Source organism: Eretmochelys imbricata, chromosome 2 (genome assembly GCF_965152235.1).
Source record: "Eretmochelys imbricata isolate rEreImb1 chromosome 2, rEreImb1.hap1, whole genome shotgun sequence".
NCBI classification, from domain to species: Eukaryota; Metazoa; Chordata; order Testudines; family Cheloniidae; genus Eretmochelys; species Eretmochelys imbricata.
Genome location: NC_135573.1, coordinates 261,870,172 through 261,895,977, shown reverse-complemented (window position 1 = coordinate 261,895,977; position 25,806 = coordinate 261,870,172). Strand labels below are relative to the sequence as shown.

Genomic DNA, 25,806 nt, shown 5'->3' with positions numbered 1-25,806 from the left:
GGAAGGCTGGGGGGCGGGGAGGGAAAGAGTAGTGGGGGTGAGAGTCTTACCTTTTAGTTGAGGAAAGACTTCATTGAGGTTTGAACCTGTAACCTTCAGTACAGGAACTTCTACTGTTGTAGCTCAAGCTTGAGTAATTCTGCTACTTTGTAGCGGTAGTAGACCCTTATCCACTTGTGTGGCTCAACCACTAGAGGGAGACAAAGACCCACTCTCTCCAAGGTTGGGGTATGTTTGCACCCTCATAACAGGGTCCAAAATGTTGCAACATGATGATGTACTTTTCTTGTAAACTTTCATGTAAACTCAATACTGATGAAAGTGCAGTGGTTGATAGCCATGGGGATGGAAGTCCTCACCTAGCCATGGAACGGTGGCTTCCATCACCACAGTGCCTCTGGTATGACCTGGAGGGGCCAACTCTAGCAATGAGGTGGTGGTGGACACACTGACCCATTCCATCCTCTGCTGAGTTTGTCAACTATTTATGGTGGAGGGGGGTTAGGTGGACTCTTGTCCAAAGCAGACTGGACAGACCACCAAACAGCTGTCAGAGGGTAATGGTTTTCAGTCACTACCAGCCTGGCCAGGATTTGGTAAAGGTGAAGGGCTCTGCAATGTGTTACCAGTCTCCTAAGACAAGCCTGTCTCCCGGGGTTTTTCCTCTTTGAAATAAGCGGTTCAGCTTGTTCACGATGAAAGTTCTGTGGCAACATCCACAGTGCCTGGGTCAGTTGCTCTTCTTTTACATCTCCGGCCTGGTAATTCAAGCTTTTATGGCTGAGTTGGATTCTCTTCCCCCATCCCTCCCAAGCTGCATCATACTTAGGTTTCTTATCGGTGGGTCACTTAGAACAGGAAGGGTTATTCCACTGGCATCAGTGAAAATGAAAAAAAATGAGCAGATTTTACTTCCTTGAGACCTTGCAGTGCAGATGTTTTTGCTCACCTTTATTAAACGCATGTGGTAAACGAACATCCCATTGTGTATGTACAAGGTGTTATACTGGGATAACAGATGACATTTATATAGACCGCAAGTACACTGGGGGAAAATAACATGGTATTGAGTATAAAAGGGTCCCCTGACAACTTACAAACCAAATACCCATGTAAACATGTTTCTTTATAATGTCCCGCAAACTTGCTACTAGTCCCTTTTCTGTTTAGAGAAAAGTCCATCCCTTGGGACTAAATGGCTCAGGGGCCGAGTAATGGGAAAAAGGGAACCTTATGCTCTCAGGATGAAGCCTGCCTAGCTTAGTAGCCACTGGCATCCGTCTGACTGCTGCTCATTGGGACTATATAAAGTAACAGGTTTCAGAGTAACAGCCGTGTTAGTCTGTATTCGCAAAAAGAAAAGGAGTACTTGTGGCACCTTAGAGACTAACCAATTTATTTGAGCATAAGCTTTTGTGAGCTACAGCTCACTTCATCGGATGCATACTGTATTTTCCACAGTATACATCCGATGAAGTGAGCTGTAGCTCACAAAAGCTTATGCTCAAATAAATTGGTTAGTCTCTAAGGTGCCACAAGTACTCCTTTTCTTTATATAAAGTGAGTTTGATTTCGGTTCAGTTCCTTGAGTGCACTTGCCGACATCACAATGAACTCGCCCTATACTTGGCACTAGCTGTCCCTCTTGTTAGCAGGCTCAGTAGAGAGGCCATAACTGACTGGATCCTGGTGACTGAGCTCACTTTGTCCTAGGGATATTCCCTCCAGGTCAGGGTTGAGGCACAGTAGGAGGAAATCTTGTCTTGTTGCTGCTCGTCTAGTGTTTGCTCTCTGGATAGAGGATGTTGCTCTCTAGCACTGTCAGTCCAGCGCTTTTCACCACCAGCACTAAACTAGTTACTTCAGCCATACATTGTGGGTATGTATGCTTATCCGATTTCATATTTCATCTCAGTTCCACTGCTACTGTTTCTTCTGCTACCCCTCTTCCTCCCCTAGGCGGTGCCATTTGTTTGCTGATGATTGCTTAGTTGGCTGCAGTCGCTTGTAAGTGAAGGCAATGAACAGAAACCTTTCTCTCTGCATGAGGCATCTGTGGGAATCTAAAGCTGGCATTTCTTATGATTGTGTGTTTCTAACCAAGAGATGCGTTTGTTTTTTTCCCCTATGCAGCCATGACAGGACCAAGACCAGTAGTTCTCAGTGGCCCATCGGGTGCAGGAAAGAGCACTTTGTTAAAAATGCTGCTTAAAGACTACGGCAATGTCTTCGGCTTCAGTGTCTCTCGTGAGTATTTGTGCCGGGTGGGGCAGGGAAAGCGAAACCGAAGCTGCTTAACAGCTAAGGGCCTGACTGCGTAGCTGCTACAGGACTTCAGTGGCAGTTTGCACATAGTTAGCCCCCAAATCATAAAAATTGCATGTTAGGTCCATTAACCCAAGCCACAACAGCGATCTTAACTTATGTGCTAGTAAGTATGTTTACATAACTTGGGCCACGTTTTACTACTGGTGTAAATGGACATGACTCCAGTAACTTCATTAGAATTGCACCTTTTAAGGGATTGGTATCTTCATGCTGCCCCTAACACAGCATGCAATGGATGTTGTTCAGAGTCATCCCTTCCTGGGGTTTGTCTTTAGTCTTAAAGTCACAAAGCCCTAAAGCAGAACTGTACTTACAAACATACGACTTGTGTCCTCTAAACACCCCAAGAGAATTGATTAGGATTCCTCTGTGCAAGACCCCATCTGCTTTAACCTTCCTGTGGGTGGATTTAATGAGACTTGAGTGGTCTGGCTGCTAGGGTGAGTCAGCAGAATAGTTAGTTCTGCTCTTCTATTCAGATTCTTATATCCTGACACCGAGTTACCGACCCGCTTGTGCCAGTGATCGTTTTGGCTCATTGATTTATTTTCCTGCTTAGAATTGTAAGCTACACAACAGTCTTTGTTTTCTCTACATGAGAAGTGTGTGGTGGATGCCTTTAGTACGTAAATAGCCCTATTATATGGCTAATTTACTGTCCCTCCCATCTACCTCCAAAATGTGGAGAACTGTGAATGTTGACTTTATCATATATACTTTTCTAGTGCCCAGATACTAAGGTGACTGGCACTCACCTAAGATAAGGAGTTAGATAATAAATGAATACCCCGCGGCTGGATCATTGCTACTGGACTCTGAGTAGATGACCTGTGATATAATCTGTGCTTTGTTTTTATTGATGTAACAAGATGATGATGTTTATTTGCTTGTTTCCAGTAGCATTCTCCGAGTGGTAGGTTTTATACAGACATACGGGAAGGCAGTCTTTGCCCCAAAGTGATTACAGTCTCTAAAAGATATGTATTACTTGAAGTTGTGATATTCAATTTCAAATGAAAAATGTTTAAATGGAACAGGATAAATGTAACCCTCCCATTTACAGGCATTAAAATGTATTTGATTGATAAAGCCTCTATCACTGGATACGCTATCCAGGAAGTTGTGCAAGATTTAAAAGTTAACCCAAATCTCTGACCCTTTGGTCCAAAGAAAATGAATCCAAAAAAGAAAAGGGAGGAGTTGATTGGAAAGAGGGGAAAGCCAAATGCCTAACTATGTGCTGGTAGTTACAAGAAGGCCTTGTGCTGAGCCTTGAAAATGCCACGGAGGAGTTCCAGAGGACATCCTCAGAGGCAGAGGAGTTCCACAGACAAGGTCCTCATGAACACCCTGTCTTGGCCCAGTTTATATGGAACCTCAGCATCGAGACTAAGGATAATCCAGATGATCTTCCTTGCCTGAAAAGTCATGTTTTAGGTCTAGATTGAGGGCCTTCTATATTAGCAACCAGACATAGCCAATTTCCAGTCTAGAATGCACATTCGTATAGCCCAGTTCTCTTGGATCATTAACTGCTTTCTTTAAACCAATTTTTAAAAATCGTCTTTGGAAAATGTGGTTCTATTTTTTTGTGCTCTGTAATTTTTAAAAGAACGACTGTTGAATGTTAATGATGATGCAGATTCTCAGACTGTAACCTGGGTGAATTGCATTCTGAATTTCCAGAGGATGACTAGGCTTGAATTTCCAGTCTTCTTTTACACAACCTGTTCACCACAAAACATGCGGTTAGTACCCACTGCCTTAACTGACCACTTAGAAGTATCTTCAAGACTTTGAGAACAATGGCATTCATGTTGAAGTCCAGCTCTGCTGGGTAGCTTATTTTTGCTGGGACTTTGGGTGGTGTCTTTAGATCTACTTATCAAATGGATTTTTACTGCAGTAGGAATTTTCTGTACCAGTAGCTTGGAGGCTGTTGGCAAAATCCTGGCCCCAGACTTCCACAAATTCCTCTCTGAATGTTGTGACTTTCAGAAAAGGTTTAAAAGTGCTTGAGACTAAAAGACTTTAAAATGTCTCCTTTTGATACACGTATAATGCTTCTTTGTTTGTCTCTAGCAACCCAACAAAATCTCACATCGCAAAATTCAGCACAGAAATAGACTTTATTGTCTGTCCCCTAGGCTGCCTCTGAGTTTATAATCCGTGGACAGAAGCTCATAGATGAGACTACACCCTTCTTTTGATCAAGTCCATTCCAATCCGTGTGAAATAAGTCATTCATACTGTGTTCCATGCTGACTGCCACAGGGTGTATCACAGTTTCCAGAGCACATGATAGCATAGGTGCTGGAACTAGGGGTCCTGCTGCACCCCTGGCTTGAAGTAGTTTCCATTATATACAGAGTTTACAGTTTGGTTCAATGACTCTCAGTACCCCCAGTATACAAATTGTTCCAGCGTCCCTACATGGTAGTGCTTCAAAATAACAATTTATAGTGGTCTCCATATGGATTCTAACTTGGTCTCCTATCTCATTCAGAATTTGACCTTATTCATTAAATCTATCTATCTATATGAGCACCTCACAGTCTTTTGAAAAGAATTTATCCAATACTGTGGGGTAGGGAAGTAGAATTATCCCTGTTTTACAGAGGGGGAACTAGGGCACAGGAAGACTTAAGCCTGGTTTAAACCTAAAACGTAAGTCAACCTAGCTACATCGCTCAGGGCTGTGAAAAATTTCACAAGCTGTGCAATTTAGTTAGGTCAACCGAAGGTGTCTTCCGTCGACCTAGCTACTGCTTCTCAAGGGGGTGGATTTACTACAGTGATGGAAAAACCCCTTCCATTGTTGTCGTAAGTGTTGTAGTTACAGCAGTGCTTGTAGTATGTACATAACTGTAGAGGGGTTTGGCCAGGGCTCATCCCTCTCTGGAGTGGTGGGGAGCCACACTGCCTCGCTACTTCCTTCCAGCTGCTGACAGGGAATTAGCCTGGCTGCAGGAGTCTCTCACCGTGGCAGCAATAGAGGCAAATACAGACCGTCATTTGCGCCCAGCCTGTGGTTGGAGGCAATTACGAGTCAAGGGCTCAGGCCCTTAGACAGGAGCTGAGCAACAGTTTATGCAGTTAGCAGGCCCAGGCCTGGGTTAGGGCAGGCAGCAGAGAGACAACGGCTCAGGCCCTCAGGGGGCTGAGCAAACGCAGATAAACAACCAGCCCAGGCTCTTGGCTCAGAAGGGCCTGGGAGAGTTGGGTGGCAGGGGGGACGCAGGCCCACCCACTCCACGGTGTCCCAGCCCGGGGCCCTAACAGCGGCAGAAGACCAGCTGTTGAGTCAGTGGGGATCCTGGCCACAACACACTGATATAGGCTCTGGGTGTGCTGCCCCCGGGCTACTTCCAAACTCCCACTCTGGAGGTACCTGGATCCAGACGGTGTCCTCCAGGGGGTCCAGCACCATGGGCTCCTCTGGATAACTGGCGAAGGGCAGGCCAGGCAGCTCCTCCAGGGGGTCAAGCACCATGGGGTCCTCTGGGTAACTGGCGAGGGGCAGGCTGGGCAGCTCCTCCAGGCTCTGGTTGGCATCGGGAGTCGGCAGGTCAGGCCAGTCCTCGGGTCCGCTGTAAGTCGTCGGGGTCTCCCAACCGGGAGGTAGGCCGGAGGTGTCTGGCCTCTCCACCAGCTGCCTCCCAAATGAGCTCTGGGGTCGGGCTTTTATACTTCCTGTCCTGCGCCTTGACCTCTGGGGGACTTCCTGTCCTCCGCCCACTCTGGTGTCAAGAGGGGCTCGTCCCTCTCCGGGGCGGTGGGGAACCATACGGCCTCACTACAATACCCTAAGGGCTTGTCTACACAGGAGATTAATGCACAGTTAACTAGGATGTGAATTTAAAGCACAGTAGCTACTCCACACTGACTCTTTCAGGCAGTTTATCTTAATGCACTACTGAAGTTTATTAAGCTAATGAGCACAAGGCATTCTTAGTGCACAGTAAGAATGTTTACATGGGAAGACAGAGCAGAGTAGCTAATGCAGGCTTTTTCCCTGCACAGACAAGCCCTAAGTGATTGTGCTGGAACAAGGAATTGTATCTGAGTCTCACAAGTCCCAAGCTAGCACCCTAACCTCTGGACCATCCTTCCCCTCTACAAGTAATGATTGAATCATCTAATAATACCTGCTTAAAGCAACTAGAAACAAGTGATGCAAATTGGGTCCAGAAACTTTGATCAGATTAAACAGAGAATCAGATTACCAAGTGATCGAATTGAAGCCTGTGTATGCTGCTGAGTAAGTGGCTATGTATTGCTTTTACATTATTTTATTCTTGGGTGAACTACAAAATTACAAAGATTGTGTTTGCTTACAGATACCACAAGGCAGCCAAGAGTCGGAGAAGTGAATGGCAAAGGTCAGTGTATTGCACTTGTGTGTATTGTCAGATTAGGCAGGGCTACTGCTCTGAGAATTCTGGACAGCGTTTCCTGCTATATAAAAGCTTGCAGAACCTGAGAGGAGTAGCCAGTTTTGCTGGTAGACAATGAAGAGCAAACAAGGCTTGTAACCAATAGATAAGTACATGTTTGAGCAAGTTTTGTTGTTTATGGGCACGTTGTGTGAAAGTTCAGTTGTGGGGAAGTCAGACCTTATTTACTTAGCATTTATGGAGTGTATTTACTTAGTACGTGTCCAGTAACAGTGTTTTACACTTACATAGGACCTTTCATTCTGAATGATCCCAAAGGGTCTTATAAACTGAAGATACAAACTATACACAGGGATCACTTCACCTTCAAATGAAATGCAGCTGCCACTGTTGTAGGAGGTAGCAGCTGTGTAATAGCACACAGCAACCTTACACAACAGTTTAGGACAGGATGTGCCGAAGTGCTGAGTACTCAGCAGCTCTGATTAACTTCAGTGGGAGTTACTTTTGAAAATTAGGCCACTTAATTTAGGTACCTACCAGTGGATTTAAGAGTGAAACTCTAGACACCCAGTTTTGAAAATCTAGATCTTAAAGTATCAGAGGGGTAGCTGTGTTAGTCTGGATCTGTGAAAGCGGCAGAGAGTCCTGTGGCACCGTCTAGACTAACAGACGTATTGGAACATAAGCTTTTGTGCATGCATCTAAAGAAGTGGGTATTCACCCACAAAAGCTTATGCTCTAATACGTCTCTTAGTCTAGAGGTGCCGTAGATCTTAAAGGCCGCTACTAATAGTAAGGCTCTGGATTTCATCCCTGATCCAAGAGACCTTGCCTCCAGTAGCACAGAATAGAACCCGGAGCCCCTCCCAAAAAGCATTCTAGGGCCATTGTTTTACTACTGACTTGGGGGGAACCGTGTAATTTAATTCAAGTGCCAGAGCAACTGAGGCTTAAATGCAGCGACATTAGAGTCAACCCAGCACCAAAAAGCATCTGAAATGTCTTACTGGTGCCTTTATGCCTGGATAGCTCAAAAAGGTCCACATGAGATTTGTACCTACTTTCCCAAAGGAAAGCTTACCTTTCAACTGAGAATAAGAAATTTCAGCTGGGGCGGGGGGCTGGGGGACACAATAAACCTCTAAAAATAGGCACTTAGCCTGAAATGACTTCTCATCTGCTACTGTAGTGTGTTGTAAGCAGGGCACCGTAATGAGAGAGGACACTGGAGATCTGGAGAATAGAAGAGGAAGAGGCAACGTAAACAGCAGCGACAGTATATCTGGCCAATTATTAAAGATGTATTGGAAATAACTGCATACTATGATCCGGGTTCAGGGATCCATTGTGTTTCTGATTGTGGTAACCAAGAGCCAAATTTTTAAATTTGAGTGCCTGAAAACTAGGCACCTAAATAAGCACTTAGTTGCCTAACATAGGCATTTAGGTGCTTCAGTACATTTTAAGTCCCCAAATGTGCACACTTGGCCCTGAGCCTTTATCTTGTTCTAAGTCAGATGAAAGCTGCACATTGATATAGATTTGTTTTTCAATATTGCTGGATCTAGAGTACCACTTTGTGACCAGAGAACAAATGCAGAAAGAAATTGATGCTGGCGAATTCATTGAGCATGCGGAGTTCTCTGGAAACATGTATGGAACAAGGTATGTAACTGTTACACTGTATCCAATAGCTCATGTGGGCTGCAGATTGACCTTTACTGGCTACTTGTGTTCTGCCCTGAGATGATGGGGAAATATTTTAACATGCCATGACACTATTCTCTCCCTAGTCTAAGCTTTTCACTCTGGCAGCATGTCTGTTATTAATTTTATTCTGTCACTAGTAATTGGTGACATTCACCCTTGTGCAAAAGGTGAGTATCGGGAGTGTGCAACACTCACATTGTGCTTAAGCCCCAAGGTGTGAGTGCAAGATGGTTCATAGTGCTCATGCTGGCCCTTCACAGAGGTGAAATTTCACTCATACAGAATGTTTACAGTGCTCTCCATCTTTAGAGTGCTCTACAAAGATTAATTAAACGAAGTGGGACTTAGATTCTGCATTCACTCCCTGTGTTATCCCATGGCCTGAGTGTGATCAGATCAGTGGCGAAAGGAAGTGACACATGCCTCAGTCTGGTACGGTAACACTTACAAATTAATAAATTCTCTCTGGTGTTGGCACCCTGTGATTAGTATTAAAGTGTAAAGTGGATTTTAAAATAGCATTGCTACTGGCATAAAAGTGATCATCAGTGAAACACTAATTAAGCTGCAATATAAATTTAAAAGTCAGATATCTTACATAATACAAAATCTCTGACAATTATTACAGCACAGATTAGATCCGAATGGCAAAAGTAAAATACGTTCAATTGTTTACTAAGATACCAAATCAATAATAGAATGAGTTGATTTTAAAATTGCAAATACCTTTTAAGGGGGAACTGAAATGCTTTAAAAATAAATGCAAAAAAAGTCTAAATTTCCAAATGACTAGTGATTTGGAGGGCTGAACTTGACAGTTTAAGGAGACCTGCCTTCTAGAGATTGGGTATTCAGCATGTTCTGAAAATCAGGCCCCTTTAAGGTGTCTCAATAATTGGGGCAACCAAAATCACACATCCCTTTTAAAAATTAGTCTTAAGATTCTGAGTGATCAGACTGCATTATCAGAATATAAAATTACAGATCAATACATTTTAAAACAAAACAAATGAAAATGATTTTCTCTCACTTTACAGTATCTGCCTTCACTTCAGTTCTAGTTTCTGTGTCTCTTGAAAGATTAGACATTATTTCCCTAAAGCAACATAAGGAAGGCAGCTTCCTGCTTTACTCTAGCTTTTCTGATGTCATTGGCTTGCACAGGAGGAACACGTAATCTTGACCTTCGATCTCAGCCGTTAGAAACCTTCCAACTCACCTTGAAGGAGAAACCAATTTCAAGCCTCTTGAATCCATGGATTCAATCTGCTAAGGAGAGTTTGCTTTTGAACAGGATTTTCTCTTTAATCCAGGAAGCCCCTCTTCTGGGATATCTCTCAGGGAGCAAGTTGAGCTTACCAGCCCCAAATGGCAATGGCTGCTGTTTGGTCAGGAGAGTATAACGCTAACTCCTCTGCCTGGGGAGGCATTGGGCATGGGCCAGACAAAGATGTGGCACTCAGTTGGGTGTGATCGGTGTCAACTTTTAGGACCCTATCTGCTCAAACATGAGTTACCAACTAAAGATTAAAAGACAAATGTCATCACAGAGTGCAATGCAGAGTTTACTTTTTGCTCTTTTATGTCAGTTTAACTCTTTTCTGAGTAAAATAGGAAGGAGAAGGGGAACAGTGGAGAAAGAACTGGGGAAAAGATAGTGAGTTGAACTGGGATGGGCAAGAAGAGCGGGAGAAGCCAGTGAAACAGGAGTTCTGTTTCCTCCCCTCTGTGGAGGAGGTGGTTGTGAAGAGATCTGACTGTGCCACCGTGTTCTGCCATCCCGTTTCGATCTCCAGCACGAGCGCAGTTGCACATTCAGTGCGTTTCTGGAAGAATTCAGTGGCCAGGTGTTAGTTAGGGACTAGCTGTGGCTCTTCCCTCCTGAGTCCGAGCCCCAGCCCAATGATAGGGGTGCTGTGCTGAAACAAAATGGAGGGCCTTTCTGTTTGTGGTTCTTAATGATCTCTAGGCATTTTTTCTATGGTTAGAGGTGGGTCTCTGGCTGAATTCCCACTCTGGTAACACATCTTGGCTACTTTTGTGTCCCCTGCAGTTTCAGTTAGATCAGTGGTTCTCCATCTTTTTGGGCTCAGGACCCATTTGTAAATGTTTATGGCCTGTCACGACCCAGTAAATAGTCTGGGGGTGGAGGTCCAGGGGTGGTTTTGGTCGGATCCTGCCCCTGCGGGGAGGTCAAGGTGTGGTTGGGTCCTGTCGGTCACTCACCCCACAGTGGTGGCTCCTGTGCTATGAGGCTGGCAAGGCATGGCTGTCATCTTTGGGTGTTGCAACTTATGGGGTTGCAGCATCGCTCAGGTTTGGCCTCGCCCTTCTTGACTGGACCAAATATGTGGAAATGGAGCTGTGACCTGGCTCATGGGGTTGCGGTGCCACTCACTCAAAGTTAGCCCACCTGGACTCCCGTTGTCATGATGGCTGAGTGGTGCTGGGACACCAGAGGTTGCAATACCTGGATCAGGGAGGCAAGCCCAACCAGCCCCGTGGGACAGGAGCTGCCATGCGACCCTTTGAAACATTCTGATGATCCAATTTTGGGTCTGGACTGACAGGTTAAGAAACACTGAGATAAACTAAGTATTCTTCCCTTCCTGTCCTAATCTGTTTACATCACGTTAATATGCCCTACTATACAGCTGTCATGGTGCACCCCAGAGGCAACTGCATCTTAGCACTGCGGAAGTATGTCCTGTATGTGCGCTATATCGGTGTGTGTTTAGGCACACTTCAGAATTAAAGGTGCTTTGTAGTAGTAACACATTTCCCCTCAGGTTTTCCCAGCATAGAGACTAAGGTTTGTTTTCTCCATTTCCCCCCAAAATGCTCCAGACATGATCCGTCAGACTATTTAGAGCTGGGTCCTAAGCGGTACTGAGCACCCACAGTTGTCAGTGCAGTTACCGTTGCTCAGAACCCGGCATGTCCTAGAAGTGCTAAGCGATGTTACTGTTCATTGTTGTGCTGCAGGATCATCTAGGAACCCCAGTCGTGGAGCAGGACCCTGTTGTGTTAGGTGCTGTACAAATACAGAATATAACTTCGGCAAAGCCTGTGTGTGATATCTGAATGATGGCATACCAGGAACTGCTACTGCAGAATGGTGCTGTTCACAGCTGGGTTGAGCACAGGCCTTTTCATCCAACGACTTTGAATGTGACTCAGTCCTGGGATCATTAAACTTGACCAAGAGCAATGTAAGGGCCACCTCCTTCTCTAGAATACTTCCATTCCCTCCTGCTAGTTTTCTTGGAGATTTAAAATCATCTAGTGGCAACCTTTGTATAGACATAAACTTATTTCCAAACTATTCCCATCCCTTCAGAAACAGCTCAGGCTTCAGTGCAGACCTAGGGCCAAATTCAAGCCTGGTGGAAGCGAGTGCAACTTTGTTGATTTCGTCCACTGAGCTGCTTATGCAGAATCTGAATTTTCCCCTTCATCTTTTCTCCCTAGATATCGCCACCCTTTATGCACTCTGCTTTGCCCATCTGTATACATTAAGGAGAAGATATTTTAAGTCCGACAGCTGCTTTGCTTTACCAGATATTTGTAGGTTCATTTCTACTGCACACCTTTGGCCATCTTATGAATGCAAGGATTGCCCAGTACTGAAATAGGTGACTATACTTACCTCACCTAGTCTGGTGATTAGTCTATCTCCAACAACTGCTAATGCTGTGCTGTGGATACAAGTTTCTTCCTGCCCCATGTCCTACTGGCTTATGCCCTGAAACATGCTGATGCCATTCTTCATACAATATTGTACATTTCTAGAACACCTTTAATCCCAAAGCAATAAAATCAATACTGAAACGCAGCCTTCTTTGAGCTGCAGCCAGCTGGTGCATTCACCATGGTGGCAGGGAAAGGAAATGTTAACTGAGGAAATCAGGAAAAACCTCAAGGCTTACTAAAAAGTGTGGTAGAAGAAAACAGAGGATTTAAGGCCATATCCAAGAGATCTAATCCTTTCATGACTGAAAGCTTTTTCCAAGACATTTTGGTGATGGGAAAGATATAAGAACCTGAACCAAAGAGAAATTAACTTACTCCAGGAGGTGTCAGTCATTTTGAAAAACAAACTCATCCACAAACACCGCTTCTCTGACCAGAAGGGCTAAGATTTTTCAGACTAATGGTTCTGGATGCTTAATTGGAGACCACTTAAAGGAGCCTGTGTTCCAGAAAGTGCTGAGCACCCACTCTCTGAGAATCAGGCCCCTATTAGATGCCTCAAGGTAGGCACCCAAACTCAATAGTCCCTTTGGAGAACCTTGATCAAGATCTTTGAGTGTGTGCATGCCACTCTAGGGTCCAGTAATGTGAGGTGCTGAGAAATCACTAGGAGTGGAAGAGACAGTACCTTAGGCATCTCGTGTGCTTAAATCTGAGGATGAGGGGGGAAAGCAACTCTGCATGGTTAGCGTTAGAGCAATTTTTGTGGATTTGTGACAGAAAGCGGTCTAAGCCATAGCTCTAGTTGCTAACATCTTCCGCAGTTTGGGGAGGAAGAAAGGAGAGCTGCAATCCAGCACAGTCAGTGAGATCGACATGCAAGGCAAGCTCGTAGATCTCCGTGTTTGTATAGTGTGCAGCAATGATGATAAGGTGGGTTTAAAGGCTTTAGGACAGGATTAATGTGGAAATCCCAAGAATAACTTTGAAAGCTGGGACTTGCGTCACCTGCTGCAGCAGGATGGGTCTTGCTCGCGTCACCTGCTGCAGCAGGATGGGTCTTGTTAAATCCATTCCTAACTCCAGCTTTCTGCTCCAATTTGTTAAAACAATTCTGGGAAGAGAAAGTGTCCTCTTTTTCCATCTGTCCTAGGTATTTGTCTGGCCCCCATCACCGTAGCACCTCACCATCTTTAATGTATCCTCACTGCACCCCTGGCTATTATCCCTATTTTGCAGGTAGGGAACTGAGGCGCAGAGGGGCCAGATGGCTTGCCCAAGGTCACACAAGAAGTCTGTGTTGCAGCAGGGAGTTGAACCCAGGTCTTGCAAGTCCCAGGTTAGCACCCTCACCACTGGGCCATTCTTCCTCTCCATTTACCAAACAGGAGCTTGTTTTCCCTGTGTGTGTCTGTGATCGGTACGTGTGGCTTGAAGTTAGACTTCTGGATGTGAGGTCTGTCGTTCTGAAATCATGGCAGTAATCACTGCAAACCTGTTAAAAGGAAACAGTTAACTCACTCTCTCCTTTTTTCCACCATTCCCCAGCTGGTACAACACCTCACGGTTCCTTCGGCCTGAGATGGGGTTTGTCCTCCAGGCTTAAGCTTAGGTGGAGCTATACAATGCTGCTCCCTCCGTCTCTGTGACGTGGGGCAGGTATGACTGGAAAGTGCTGGGGGAAAGGGAACTGAAAGAAGAAGTGCGGGAGAGAACTGGGTGGGAGTTAGTGGGAGAAATGAGCAGGGTAAAGGAGAAATATAATACCCAAGTAAAATGAGACACAGGAAGAGGAGGTGGAAAGGGTTGGGGGGAGAGCAAGGGGAAAACAAAGAGGAAACAGATGCTGATTTAAAAAAAAGTGCTCTTGTATAGCACTCTTCCATCCATAGATCTCAAAGAGCAGTCCCAAGAAGATTGGAATCATTATCCTCATTTTGATGATGGGGAAACTGAGGTGTAGAGGGAAGAAATGTGTTCCTGACAGTCACCCCGCAGGCCCGTGTCAGAGCTCAGTGTAGAACCCAAGACTTCCGAGTCCCACTCCAGTGCTCTAGCCATAGCCAGCACGCTGACAGGTAGGGAACACCGTGGTGGAGAATCCCAGGTGCAGATTGGTTAGAGGTGGGGTCCTCCAATCAAAGCAAGTTTGGAACCACAGTGCTAATGGGTTTCACTGCTCCCGGTGGAATCAGAGCTCATCTAGGGAGACCTTGCTTCCACCACGATATCCTTGGCTTAGGGGGACACCCCAGCTCAGGAAACAGGATTCCCTAGGAATCATGCCCCACACCTGGCTGGAGTGAGCTCACCTCATCAATCCTGCTGTCGGGCAGCCATGGCTTCACTGTCCTAATTGGCTGCTATCCTTCAGGTGTTGTGGCAGAAGAGGGTCTTGGGAGAGGAGGAGGTGATAGGGACTGAGCAGATCCGTTCAGGGAGATGACCCATGTGTAGGAGGCACACACACATTGGTAGGAGGAGTGGACAGATGGGCTGGCAATCCATGGTAGCAGTAACCCAGGTAAGGAAGAGTATGATCATTCGCATCCAAACCGTACACCCAGGGAGAGGACGTGAGCAGTACATAGACAATGGGGGGACAAAACCAAACAGCCACACCCATCCCCTAGAGGTTGTTTAGTCTTATCTTGTCTCTGTAGTGCTATCCTGACAGTTTGGCCATGTAACTGAGAATCAAAATATGGACGGAACATTAGCCAGGTCACCCGTCTACTGAAAGGTCAGTTGTATTTTTTTCAGTCAGGTTCTGTTTAAGTCATGAAGTTCATACGCAGTAAGTGTGTTACTGGTTAGAACTGGGAGAATTATTCTTACTATAACAATTTAGGAGAATATATGCTGTATTCTAGCACACATCTTGTTCGGATTGGTCACTTTTACATAAAAAGGTCATGCTGTACGGGCAGATACTGACAAAAGGAATGCTTGGTCACTCTCTCTCTCTCTCTCATATTAGCAGAGTATATGACAGTCCACGTTCAGCTTGTAATCAGATAGCGGACTGGACTAGTGGACTTCTTGAGGTCCCTTCCAGCCCTACATTTCTCTGATTCTATGAGCACCTGTAGGGAGGGCCTGGGATCAGGGTTGGGTGGGGCGAAGGTTCACAAGAGGAGCTACAGCGTAACCTCTGCTGGAGAGTATGGAGGCTTTCTCTAAAGAGCTGCTCTTTCTCTTATCCTCTGTTGCCACCATGTGGCCATTCAATTTAACTAATTTAAACCCTCCGTAACCACCTCAAAACATTTTCTCAGGTTTTCTCCTCTTATTCTTTATCATTTGTAGTACATGAGTGCCTAAGAGCCCCAGCCATGGACCAGAACCCCATTGCGCTAGGTGCTGTACAAACACAGATGGTCCCTGCCCAAACAGCTAACACCCATTTACTATAGGATTCAGATTAGTTTTTCTTTATGCATTCAGATAATTGGAGTCACTGGTCTTTAGATGTTAGTTTGTTCTAAGAGGATCATAGAGAGAATTTGAAGGGAACGTCAAAGCATATCAGATGCAGCCCACAGTGTGGAAAGCATATGATTATCTTTGCCAGTCCAAAGGAAAAATATTTTAATACTCACCTTCTTAACTTGGTATCTTCCAAGACTGGCAAATCCTATGAAGGGTACTGCACTCTTCAAGAGAATTTATTAGTATGGAAACTTGTGACCTCTTATAGAGAAGTAACCTTGTTCAGTGGCTTTTCCTCCTTAGTCCAAGCATCTGTGATTCATAAGATTCCAGGGCCAGAAGAAGACCGCTGTGATCATCTAGTCTGATCTCCTGTATAACACAGGCCAGAGAACTCGTCTTCTTTCCCCCCCCCCCCCCCCCCCCCAAAAGAATTCCTAGAGCAAATTTTTTAGAAAAAGCATTGTCATTGTTTAAAAATGGTCAGTGGTGAACAATCCATAAAAACCCTTGGTAAATGGTCCCACCAGTTAATTACTTTCACTGGTAAAAATGTATGTCTTATTTACGTTCTGAATTTGTTTAGTTTCAACTTCCAGCCATTGGATCATGTTCTACCTTACTTTTGATGTTGTCACCCTTCTAGTCCTTCGGGATTTGTATGGGCTTTGGTGTTTGAGCCTCTCCAAAGGAATGATGTCATTGCTAGCCTGTAACTAAGATGCTCTGTGTTTACCTCAGTGGAATGCAATGCCATCTCGTTAGCCATTTCTACACACTTAATTTCTCTTGAAGTAGCAATATGCACTTGTAGGAAGCTCTAGGCACCTATATGATTTTGTAAGAATATGTCAAATTCTGTGGTCTCAGCCTACAAAATCTAATTCTCCAGTGCCCACCATAAAACTCCTCCCTCTTTGCCAGCCCCTTGTGAACAATTTCTTCCCTCAGCCCCGCTTTTAGGGCGAGCCTGGGAGAGAATAGTGATGCCTTCCAGCTTGCCCTGTAGGCCAACATATGTGGGCCCTCTTGGAAAAGGGGGTGGAGGAAATCTAGAGTTGTGGACCAGTCACTGAGACAGTCCTGCTATCCGCCCCCTCCTGTTGAATCCAAGGAGCTGTGATCAAGTCCCTTGGCATATTAGAACTGCTACAGTTTCCCATGAGGAGATAGAGGCAACGATTAACGAAATGTATACAAATAATAATGCCTGGTTGTTATATAGCACTTCTATCTGTAGATCTCAAAACGCTTTCCAAAGGCCGTCAGTATCATCATCCCAATTTTACAGCTGGGGAAGCTGAGGCAGAGAGGGAAAGTGACATGCCCAAGGTCTCCTAGCAGGGTAAGCTAGGAATTGAACGCAGGCCTCCTGAGTCCCCCGTATAGTGCCCTATCCACTAGGCTACACTGCCTCCATTTCTGAACTTTCCACTTCTAGTTCACTCACCTCCCTCTTGTGACCATGTGGCACCTCTAGGGACGGGGGCTGGGAAATATCAATGCAAAAGAGAACGTAAGTGGTGCAGCATAGCTTGTGAATGGTTCTTAATGCACGAAGAGTAGATAGCTAAGATTCCCTGGCTCTCCCTGCATGGCATCCCCACCCCAGTGTGTCCAGTAACCAACTTCTTCTCTCCCTTCCCCCCAGTAAAGCTGCGGTGCAGGCCGTGCAGGCACGGAACCAGATCTGCATCCTGGATATCGACTTGCAGGGCGTCAAGAACATTAAGAAAACTGACCTGAAACCAATCTACATCTCTGTCCAGACTCCGTCCATAGAAGTCTTGGTGAGTGAGCCTCCTTTCCCATGTCCTCACTGTGCTCTTACTAGGGGAAAGTTACCTTGGGGTCTTTCCAGCAATAGCAGAAGATGATCCAATTAATGGATGAATTCAGTGAGGCGATGAGAATTTCGTGCCTCTTCTCCATTGATCAATTTACTATATGACCCACAAAACAGGTAATGGCTTTTGATCAAACCTCTGCCTATCCTCTCTCCTCTCTGCTCCTTGTGTCTCATACTCCTCCTCTTGGCTTTGTGCATGCTCATCCTTCTCTTTAAAAGGCTCCATCTCCCATGCTCCTTCCCTTGCGTCTCTCGGATCCTCTTCCTCGTCTGATCTTCCCATCTGCCATGTGTCTCAGCACCTGTTGTGCTTGAAGCTGTGTTCATGTTAGTTTGCAAGATCCCTAGGGCATGGCCTTCGTCGGTCCATGTTTAGGAAAGCTTTGTGTTTATGATGCTCTCTGGGGTTATGAGGACTTCAGTATCCATCTATTACAGTAAATCCTAGTGAGGCTGGTATCATGGGGTAACACCATGGAACTCTTATCTGTGGTCTCACGTGTCCCCATATATTAATGAATGTATCCCCATAGCTTCCCTGTGAGGTTGAGAAGTGTTGTCACCCCAATTTTGTAGATGGGGAACTGGGACGGGGATAAAAGTGACTCGCCCAAGGTCACACGGGGAGTCTATGAGAGAGTCAGAGATTGAACCCAGATCTCCTGAGTCCCAGTCCAGTGACTCCGACAAATCATCCTTCCCAGACTTTTTCTTCTGTTTTTTTACCCTAAGTCCATTATGTGAGTGGTGTTCCTCCTTAAGAAGAAGAAAGGCCAGGCAATGAGCTGCTGTCGCAAAATCAGCTCCAAAGTGTCGCCTAACAGCTGCCATTTATACCTCCATGGCTGTTCCTTTGACAGTAGTATTGCAAGAAGCAGCATAGTCCAGTGGCCTGAGCACAGGGCTGGAAGCCGGGAGCTCCTGAGGTCAAATCCCAGTTTGGACAGATTTGCATCGTGGCCTGGGGCAAGTCACTTAATGGTTTGCTAAAGTGGGGATATACTTCCTTACATCCCATGGTATATGTGAGGCTTTATTGGTCAAGGCCAGTACCCACAGCCGGCCTCTTGATCTATTCCTTCTGGCCAATGGACAGCACGGTGTCACCTGGCTCCAGAAACAGCCATGTGCCAGGGGAGAGGGTGTTTGAAATGACTTCCTGTTCTCTGCCTGTGGCACATGACGGTCTAGTCTTCTGTGGGCTGTGACCCTTTGGTCTCATTCCAGTTGTTGGGTTTAGTGTATGGGTGCTGGGTGGCGTTGGTGGCCTGTGATCTACAGGAGGTCAGGCTAGACAGTTGGGTAGTCCTTTCTGGCCATAAATATGAGGTCTGTGACTTGGAGCCTTGTGAGGGTGGTTGTGATGGCAGTAATGGGACTTGGGGGCCGGAGCCGACTGTTCTCCAAACGGCGCTTGGAATGTGCATTTACACTTGTCATCTTTGGGCTGTAGGAAAAGAGACTGCGTGACAGACAGACAGAGTCCGAAGAGAGTCTCCAGAAGCGGCTGAACGCAGCTCGTGTAGACATGGAACTTAGTAAGTACAGGAAGCTCGCACAGACACAACCTCAGCGGGGACTGGGGGTAGGGGGCGGGGGAAGGCACGTCAGAGTTTTTGGCGCCTTGTCATACGCAGATGTCTGGCTCCCTGTCTCAGGGGTTTATGGAAGATCCGGCCAGATGAACTGACCATGACTATTTGGGAGCTGGGAGCTAATTGTAGGGGGAAGAGGGGATTCACTGTCCTGGACTGACGAGGAGGAGCGGGGCCATGTCACCACTTAAACTAGCATGGAAATCACAGCTGTAAAGACCTCACAGGCTCCGGGTGTGTTTGTGAGAGAGAACACCTCAGCCTTCCATTGTCTGCGTATAACCTTAGGCACGAGAAGCAAAAATCCTCCTCTCCGTTCCCTTCCCCCTTCCTCTGAAAGAACAGGAGCCCTGATTCCCTTCCCTCACCCCTTGGCACAGCACCATGGGAAAGATCCCCTCCCCCTTACAAACGGGTAGGACCACCTAGCCCCTTCCCACCTCCCCTCACTCCTCCAGACCAGTTCTTCCCATCCCTGGCTTCCACTCCTGTTACATCCTCCCTGCCCCCAGTCCCAGGCATGAGGGGGATGGGGCAGTTCAGTCTCAAAGATGCTACCAGGTACTAGGGCCACTGATGCACTGTTCAGCATTACACTGTTCTTAGTGCTTCAGGGTTTGTGTAGAGTGAGTTGGGCTTGATGGGGTCTTTTTTGTTGTTGTTTTTTTTTAATGGTACCAACCACACCATGAAAATACTTTGACAGCTGTTAATGCGCTCCAGGATGGCTGGGAGCACTAAGTTAAGTTTCAAGATTTTAATTTATTATGAAGTAAAGTGAATTTCACTTTTTAACAGCTTCCCTTATTTCTATCTTAGGTCCTTTTGTGGCCCCCCCATCAGGGTAGTATCCGAGTGCCTCATAATCTTTAATGTATTTATTCTCACAACACCCCTGTGAGGTAGGGAAGAGAAGCTATCCCCATGTGACAGATGGGAGAACAGAGACATGGTGAGGTGAATGACTTGCCCAAGTTGACAGTCTGGTTTTTTTGTTTGTTTTTTGTTCTGTTTGTACAGCACCTCGCACGATGCGGGTCCCAGTCCATAACTAGGGCTCCTAGGTTCTGCGGAAAAGGACCTAGGGGTGACAGTGGACGAGAAGCTGGATATGAGTCAGCAGTGTGCCCTTGTTGCCAAGAAGGCCAGTGGCATTTTGGGATGTATAAGTAGGGGCATAGCGAGCAGATTGAGGGACGTGATCATCCCCCTCTATTCGACATTGGTGAGCCTCATCTGGAGTATTGTGTCCAGTTTTGGGCCCCACACTACAAGAAGGATGTGGATAAATTGGAGAGAGTCCAGCGAAGGGCAACCAAAAATGATTAGGGGTCTGGAACACATGACTTATGAGGAGAGGCTGAGGGAACTGGGATTGTTTAGTCTGCAGAAGAGAAGAATGAGGGGGGATTTGATAGCTGCTTTCAACTACCTGAGAGGTGGTTCCAGAGAGGATGGTTCTAGACTATTCTCAGTGGTAGAAGAGGACAGGACAAGGAGTAATGGTCTCAAGTTGCAGTGGGGGAGGTTTAGGTTGGATATTGGGAAAAACTTTTTCACTAGGAGGGTGGTGAAGCACTGGAATGCGTTACCTAGGGAGGTGGTAGAATCTCCTTCCTTAGAAGTTTTTAAGGTCAGACTTGACAAAGCCCTGGCTGGGATGATTTAATTGGGAATTGGTCCTGCTTCGAGCAGGGGGTTGGACTAGATGACCTCCTGAGGTCCCTTCCAACCCTGATATTCTATGATTCTATAGGTAAATAAATTCACACAGGTAGTCTGTGGCGGAACTAGGACTTGAACCCAGGTCTCCCAAGTCATAGGCTAGTGTTCTACCCACTGGACCTCTTTCCCTTTAGTTGCATAGAGTTGTTTAAAAGGAAAATCCTAGAGTTGCCTCAACAAACTTTATTTCTGCCTTTAAATTGCTGATCCTTTCCTTGTTCTAGCCCATCTTCCACATCCACTCTTACCTGGGAGAATCCTGTGTAGTTTTTCAATAATTCTGGGGGCCATATAGCAGTCAGTAACAGAGTAATGGCCATTCTCCTGCTCTTCCAAAGTCTTGTGTTTTCATCCTCTCTATTTCCTACCTCTGGTGATTGTTTCACAATCTATTGGATTGAGCCCCTTCAGACTTCATTTATGTTGGTCTTAGTTTTGTAATGAGTTCAGCAGCAAAGCAATGTTCGTAGTCTCATCCGTAACATCTTATGTCTCATCGTCAACTTAATTTTCAGAATCCTTCTAGGTCATATAAGTGAGTCTCTCTCCATGCCATGTGTTTCCTTTTCTTTTTGGTTTCAACTAAGCTCCTGTTGTTTAGAATCCTCCAAGAAATTTTGCTTTCTCTGTAGGGAGTGTATGCAGAATGTGCTCTCTCTCAAAAGTATATGCTCTAGCTCAACCAGAAGATATGAGCTTGATGCAGAAATTACTGAGGGAGGTTCTATGGGCTATTATGCAGGAAGACAGACTGGATGATCATAATCGGCTCTTCTGGCCTTAAAATCTATGAATCTGTGCTACATTCAGCTCTTAGCCTGATGCAGTCTTAAGACTATACTTGAACTAAGTAGAACGCAGCATGCTCTCCTATAAAACTACTTCACAAGGATAGCTTGACAGAGGAGATGATTAGCAGTGGCTGAAATAAAATGAAAATGTTAAGAGTCCACAAGAATTAGAGTCCCAAAAAAGGAGGCAAAGGAGCCAGTGTTTCTTTCCTGTGTTCTAACTCCTGTTTTGATTCACTAGGTAATGAACCTGGCCTTTTTGACTTGATCATCATCAATAATGATCTACAAAAAGCCTATTTTGAACTGAAGGAGATTCTTGCAGAGGTAAGTCATTTAGGGCTCTTCTGCCTTGGGTACCGTGCAAGCTATTGTAAATGGAGAGTCAACTGTTAGAGAGCATCAGAAGGAAATGCTTGACAAACATTCCGTTTCTGAGAGAAGGCAAAGTTGTAGCTAGGCATATAGCCCTGACTCAGTAAGATGTCTAAGCACATACCTAACTTTTTAAGTATGAGTAGTCCCATTGGCTTCCATGGGATGCTACTCCCATGCTTGACATTAGGCATTTGCTGAAGTACCTTGCTGACTCAGGGCCTTAAAGAGGGAACTCTGGTATGCAGAGGTTTTTCTCCTGGTCCGGGACCATTATTTGCAAAAGTTTACCCAGGGCAGGGGCCTTGTCTTCTGTTGTGTTGGACTGGGCCAAGCACAGTGACACTAGTCAGAACATAATCAGTAAATGCAGTGACCTTCATGCACCCAAAGCCAGGACCCAGTTGTTGGCTTCGTGAGCCCTAAAGGTCACTGCTGAAGCAGTTACTTCTGAAGATTGGGCATGGGTGATGTAACGAAGAGCAGAACTTTAAGCTTTGCAGTTAGGCTGGGAGAATTGTATCTTGGAAAGCAGGGCCTCTGAAAAGGACAGGGGCCCTGGTGGATAACCAGTTCAACACAAGCTCACAGTGTGATGCAGTGGCTAAGGGGGCTAATGGGATCCTTGAATGTATAAGCAGAAGAGTTTCAAGTAGCAGCAGGGCAGTGGGGTTACCGCAATGTCTGGCATTAAGTGAGACTCTTGTGGAGTTCTCTGGTCCCCGTTTCAAAGAGGATGTTGAAGAATTCGAAAGGGTCCAGAATAGAGCTACAAGAATGATGCCAGGTCAGAAAAATCTGCTTTATAGTGAGAGATTTAAGACTGTTATCTATGTATTTTAACAAAGAGGATGTGAAGAGGTGATATGATCGCGGTCTAGAAGTACATGGGAGAAGATGTTGGATAGCTGAAGATGTTTTAACCTAGCAGACAAAGGTGGAACGAGATCTGATAGCTGGAAGCTGAAGCTAGACAAATTCAGATAGGGAGCAAAGCACACGTTTTTAACCCTGATGGTGAGAGAACCATTGGAACAATTTACCAAGAGATGTGTTGGATCATGTGAAGTCTCTTTAAATCCAGATTGGATGTATTGCTAAAAGGAATAGTCCATTTCAACCATAAAATATGGGCTTGATGCAAAGGTCACTTGATGAAATTCTATGGCCTATTCTATGCCAGAGGTCAGACTAGATGATCATAATGATCCTTTGTGGCCTTACAATCTATGAAGCTATGAATTATTTACAGAGAGCAATACACGATAAATCATTTTCTTCATCTGCTTGCAGGAAATTCAGAAGGTCCAAGAATCCAAGAAATCCTGAGTTCAGTCTGCTTGGCTGCCATTCCTCACGTGCTTCACAGCATTCTGGTCCAAGAGAGACATTCCCTTTAGCCTGATTCCCTTCCGAGTTACTATGACATTTATATTAAAAAACAAACACAAAACCAACCTTATATTTATATTAGCCGGGGCTTCTGCTACTTGTGTGCGTGTGCTAAGGCTTCCAATGCTCTTCTAGGTTTGCGTGGAGGTTCCAGGCAAACAGTCTGAAAGTCCCTGTACTGTGTTTACTGAACAGAATTATTCTGAATTCATTTGTATTGCCTGATCATAGATACAGCCCCATGCTGATACAATCCGTGCGTGTAGTGTGTGAAACTAAGCAGTAGTCTCCTCCATAGCATTTTTTGGTGGATACTCCCTTCCCACCCGTGGGCTGCCTGCACCAGATGCCGCCTGCAGAAGGGAATTGCTTAGTATGACCTGACCTGGCTTTCAAATGGGTTAAAGTGTGCAGTGGCATCAGCTGGCCTGAAGTGACCAGCTGAGAGAAGAGATGCAACTGAAAAGGAAAGAGAGGGGCTGAAGACCAACTCAGAACAAGGATGGAGCAGAAGAGAGGATGGTGCTAACGCTAGTGTCCCGCCCTCCCCTGTCCCCCGTAAATGTTCCACTAAGCAATGAGAGCTCCTATTCTTTCCCTTTTGTCCTCCCATTAGGCCAGTGGCTCCAGCCACCACTCCTTTAGGTGTTTAACATTGTCAGCGAGTCTCTCTGCTTGATCGTGATGCTGCTGCTGGCTAGGGCTCCTTTCAGCAGAGCTTGGGTAGCTCCAAACCTCAGTCCTCGTGCCCAGGACCTAGTCAGGTGAACTGCTGGGGTTGCTTGAAAAAACTGGAGACCTGCTTAATCTACCAAGAAATAAAATCATGTCCTGATTTCTCCTGGCTAAAAGGAGTTCCTAGGGGAGCAATCATTCAGCACCTGCCTGCCCTGCAAGACTGTGGGGTGTGGTCATATGTTATTCTGTATGAATGCAGCGGTGGAAAGGTTTGGATGTTCCCAAGTTCAACTCTCTGGGGAATTTCTTTCCAGGCTGTGCAGCGCTTTTATTCCTGGAAGAAATGACAATGCAAGGGGACATTTTACATAACAGTTTCTGAGATCTCTGTAGCCTGCTGCCATCCTGTTCTAGTTGAAGGCTTTGAAACTTCAGGGTTTCCCTTCAAATTGAACATCCTAGAACCAGTTTAATTCTGAAACATCCAAACCATTTTACACCTTTTCTCCTTGATGGTTTTCCAAAAGGAAGAGTCGTGGTTGCACCTACCATTTCCCAGATTATCACCCTTCCCCGCCACCACCTACACCCATACGGTGAATGGTAGAACAGTAACATTCATTTAATGTCCATTTCCTCACAAAAATTGCCTACAGATAATATCTGATAATTATCTACAGATAATCTGACAAATACCTTCAAAGCCGAAGCTTGGCGCAGCATGGTTTCTGGGAGGTTGTTCATTAATTCCAAAGTTTTTGCTTTCAGGCTCTTCCCAACATGGATTGGGGTGGAATTTTAAGTGGCACTTGGCACCAAAAGAATTAGCAATATCATCTGTGCTGGGCCCTAACAACTCCAAGTGTTAAGAGGCTTAAATGCGTACGTCATGGAAAAATGAGGACTGAAATTCTGCTTTCCCGTCGTTGCCCTGAATCTGCAGTCAGAAGAGCTCTACGTGTTAACTGAGTGACCTCTGTATTCCAGAACTGTATGTGTCTTAGGAGGGAAATTTCTCACTTATGAAATAATGAAGCATGGAGGGTTAGGGATAGCGGGGTCGTGGTAAGAACATGTGAGCCCTGACTACCCTAATGCTCCTACTAGTGGTGAATTAAAGGTTTTGTTTTTTTTACTTTAATTTTTTTGCTTGTGCAGATGCAGCCTGACTCTCTCATTGGCTGTGTGTATTATTCTGTCCTTGGGGTTCCTTCTTCCTTGAAAGTGCCGTGGGAGATGTGAGCATAAGAAGATTCTGGAAGCCAATGCTAAAAGGTCCTATGGGAGATATTACAGCCATGATATAAGGACCAACAGCTGCACCAGTGATATTTCCCATGAGGCCATCCTGTGTTTCAGGCCACGCTGTCCGTGCTGGGATCCTACAAACTTTTCCCCTGTTGCAATCAGATTGCCTGATGGGAGTTTACTCTGTGCCTGACCTATATCAACACAGCAGGAAGCCCCCATGACCTTAAGCAGTTCAGATAACCCTAAACCGTGCACTAACCCTACTAGACAAATCCCCCTCATTGATAAGCAGAAATTCCACTGCTTCCCCAAACGGGGCCCTTGAGATATGGTCAAGGGTTCTGATATGTTCCAGCCAAGAGAGAACTGCAGAAATAACAAGTGATGTACAAAGCTGGTTGCTTAAATGAAGAAAACTGAGTGAAAAGAGCAGGATGTAGGTGTTTCCCTGCAACCCAGCCCGAGCCATGGCACTGGCCTCAGGCAAGAGAGTGGGGAAAGGAAACTAGTTTGTGTGCCAGCTACCGTACCGAAGAGAGTCAACAAACAGCACTAAAGATGAAAAATTAATGTTCTTCTCTCTCTTC

At 45.6% G+C, this 25,806-nt stretch overlaps 1 protein-coding gene across 4 annotated transcripts in view; it reads left to right on the top strand.

Moving 5' to 3' along the window:
• Nucleotides 1–23,366, top strand: part of GUK1 (guanylate kinase 1) — a 48,232-nt gene extending 24,866 nt beyond the window's left edge. Inside the window, exons 2-9 of one of the 4 annotated variants that reach the window (XR_013344978.1) lie at nucleotides 2,134–2,247; nucleotides 6,669–6,710; nucleotides 8,297–8,393; nucleotides 17,215–17,353; nucleotides 18,866–18,950; nucleotides 19,827–19,959; nucleotides 21,765–21,850; nucleotides 23,192–23,240. Coding sequence is in view for 3 of the 4 variants with exons in the window: in XM_077808459.1 (XP_077664585.1) it covers nucleotides 2,134–2,247; nucleotides 6,669–6,710; nucleotides 8,297–8,393; nucleotides 17,215–17,353; nucleotides 18,866–18,950; nucleotides 21,765–21,850; nucleotides 23,192–23,227 (599 nt within the window). In the remaining variant the exon portion in view is untranslated. Of the gene's footprint in view, nucleotides 1–1,979; nucleotides 2,008–2,133; nucleotides 2,248–6,668; nucleotides 6,711–8,296; nucleotides 8,394–17,214; nucleotides 17,354–18,865; nucleotides 18,951–19,713; nucleotides 19,764–19,826; nucleotides 19,960–21,764; nucleotides 21,851–23,191 lie in introns of those variants that run through there. The other 3 variants (XM_077808460.1, XM_077808459.1, XM_077808461.1) reach the window with 3 other exon arrangements.
• Nucleotides 23,367–25,806: the final 2,440 nt, after the last annotated feature.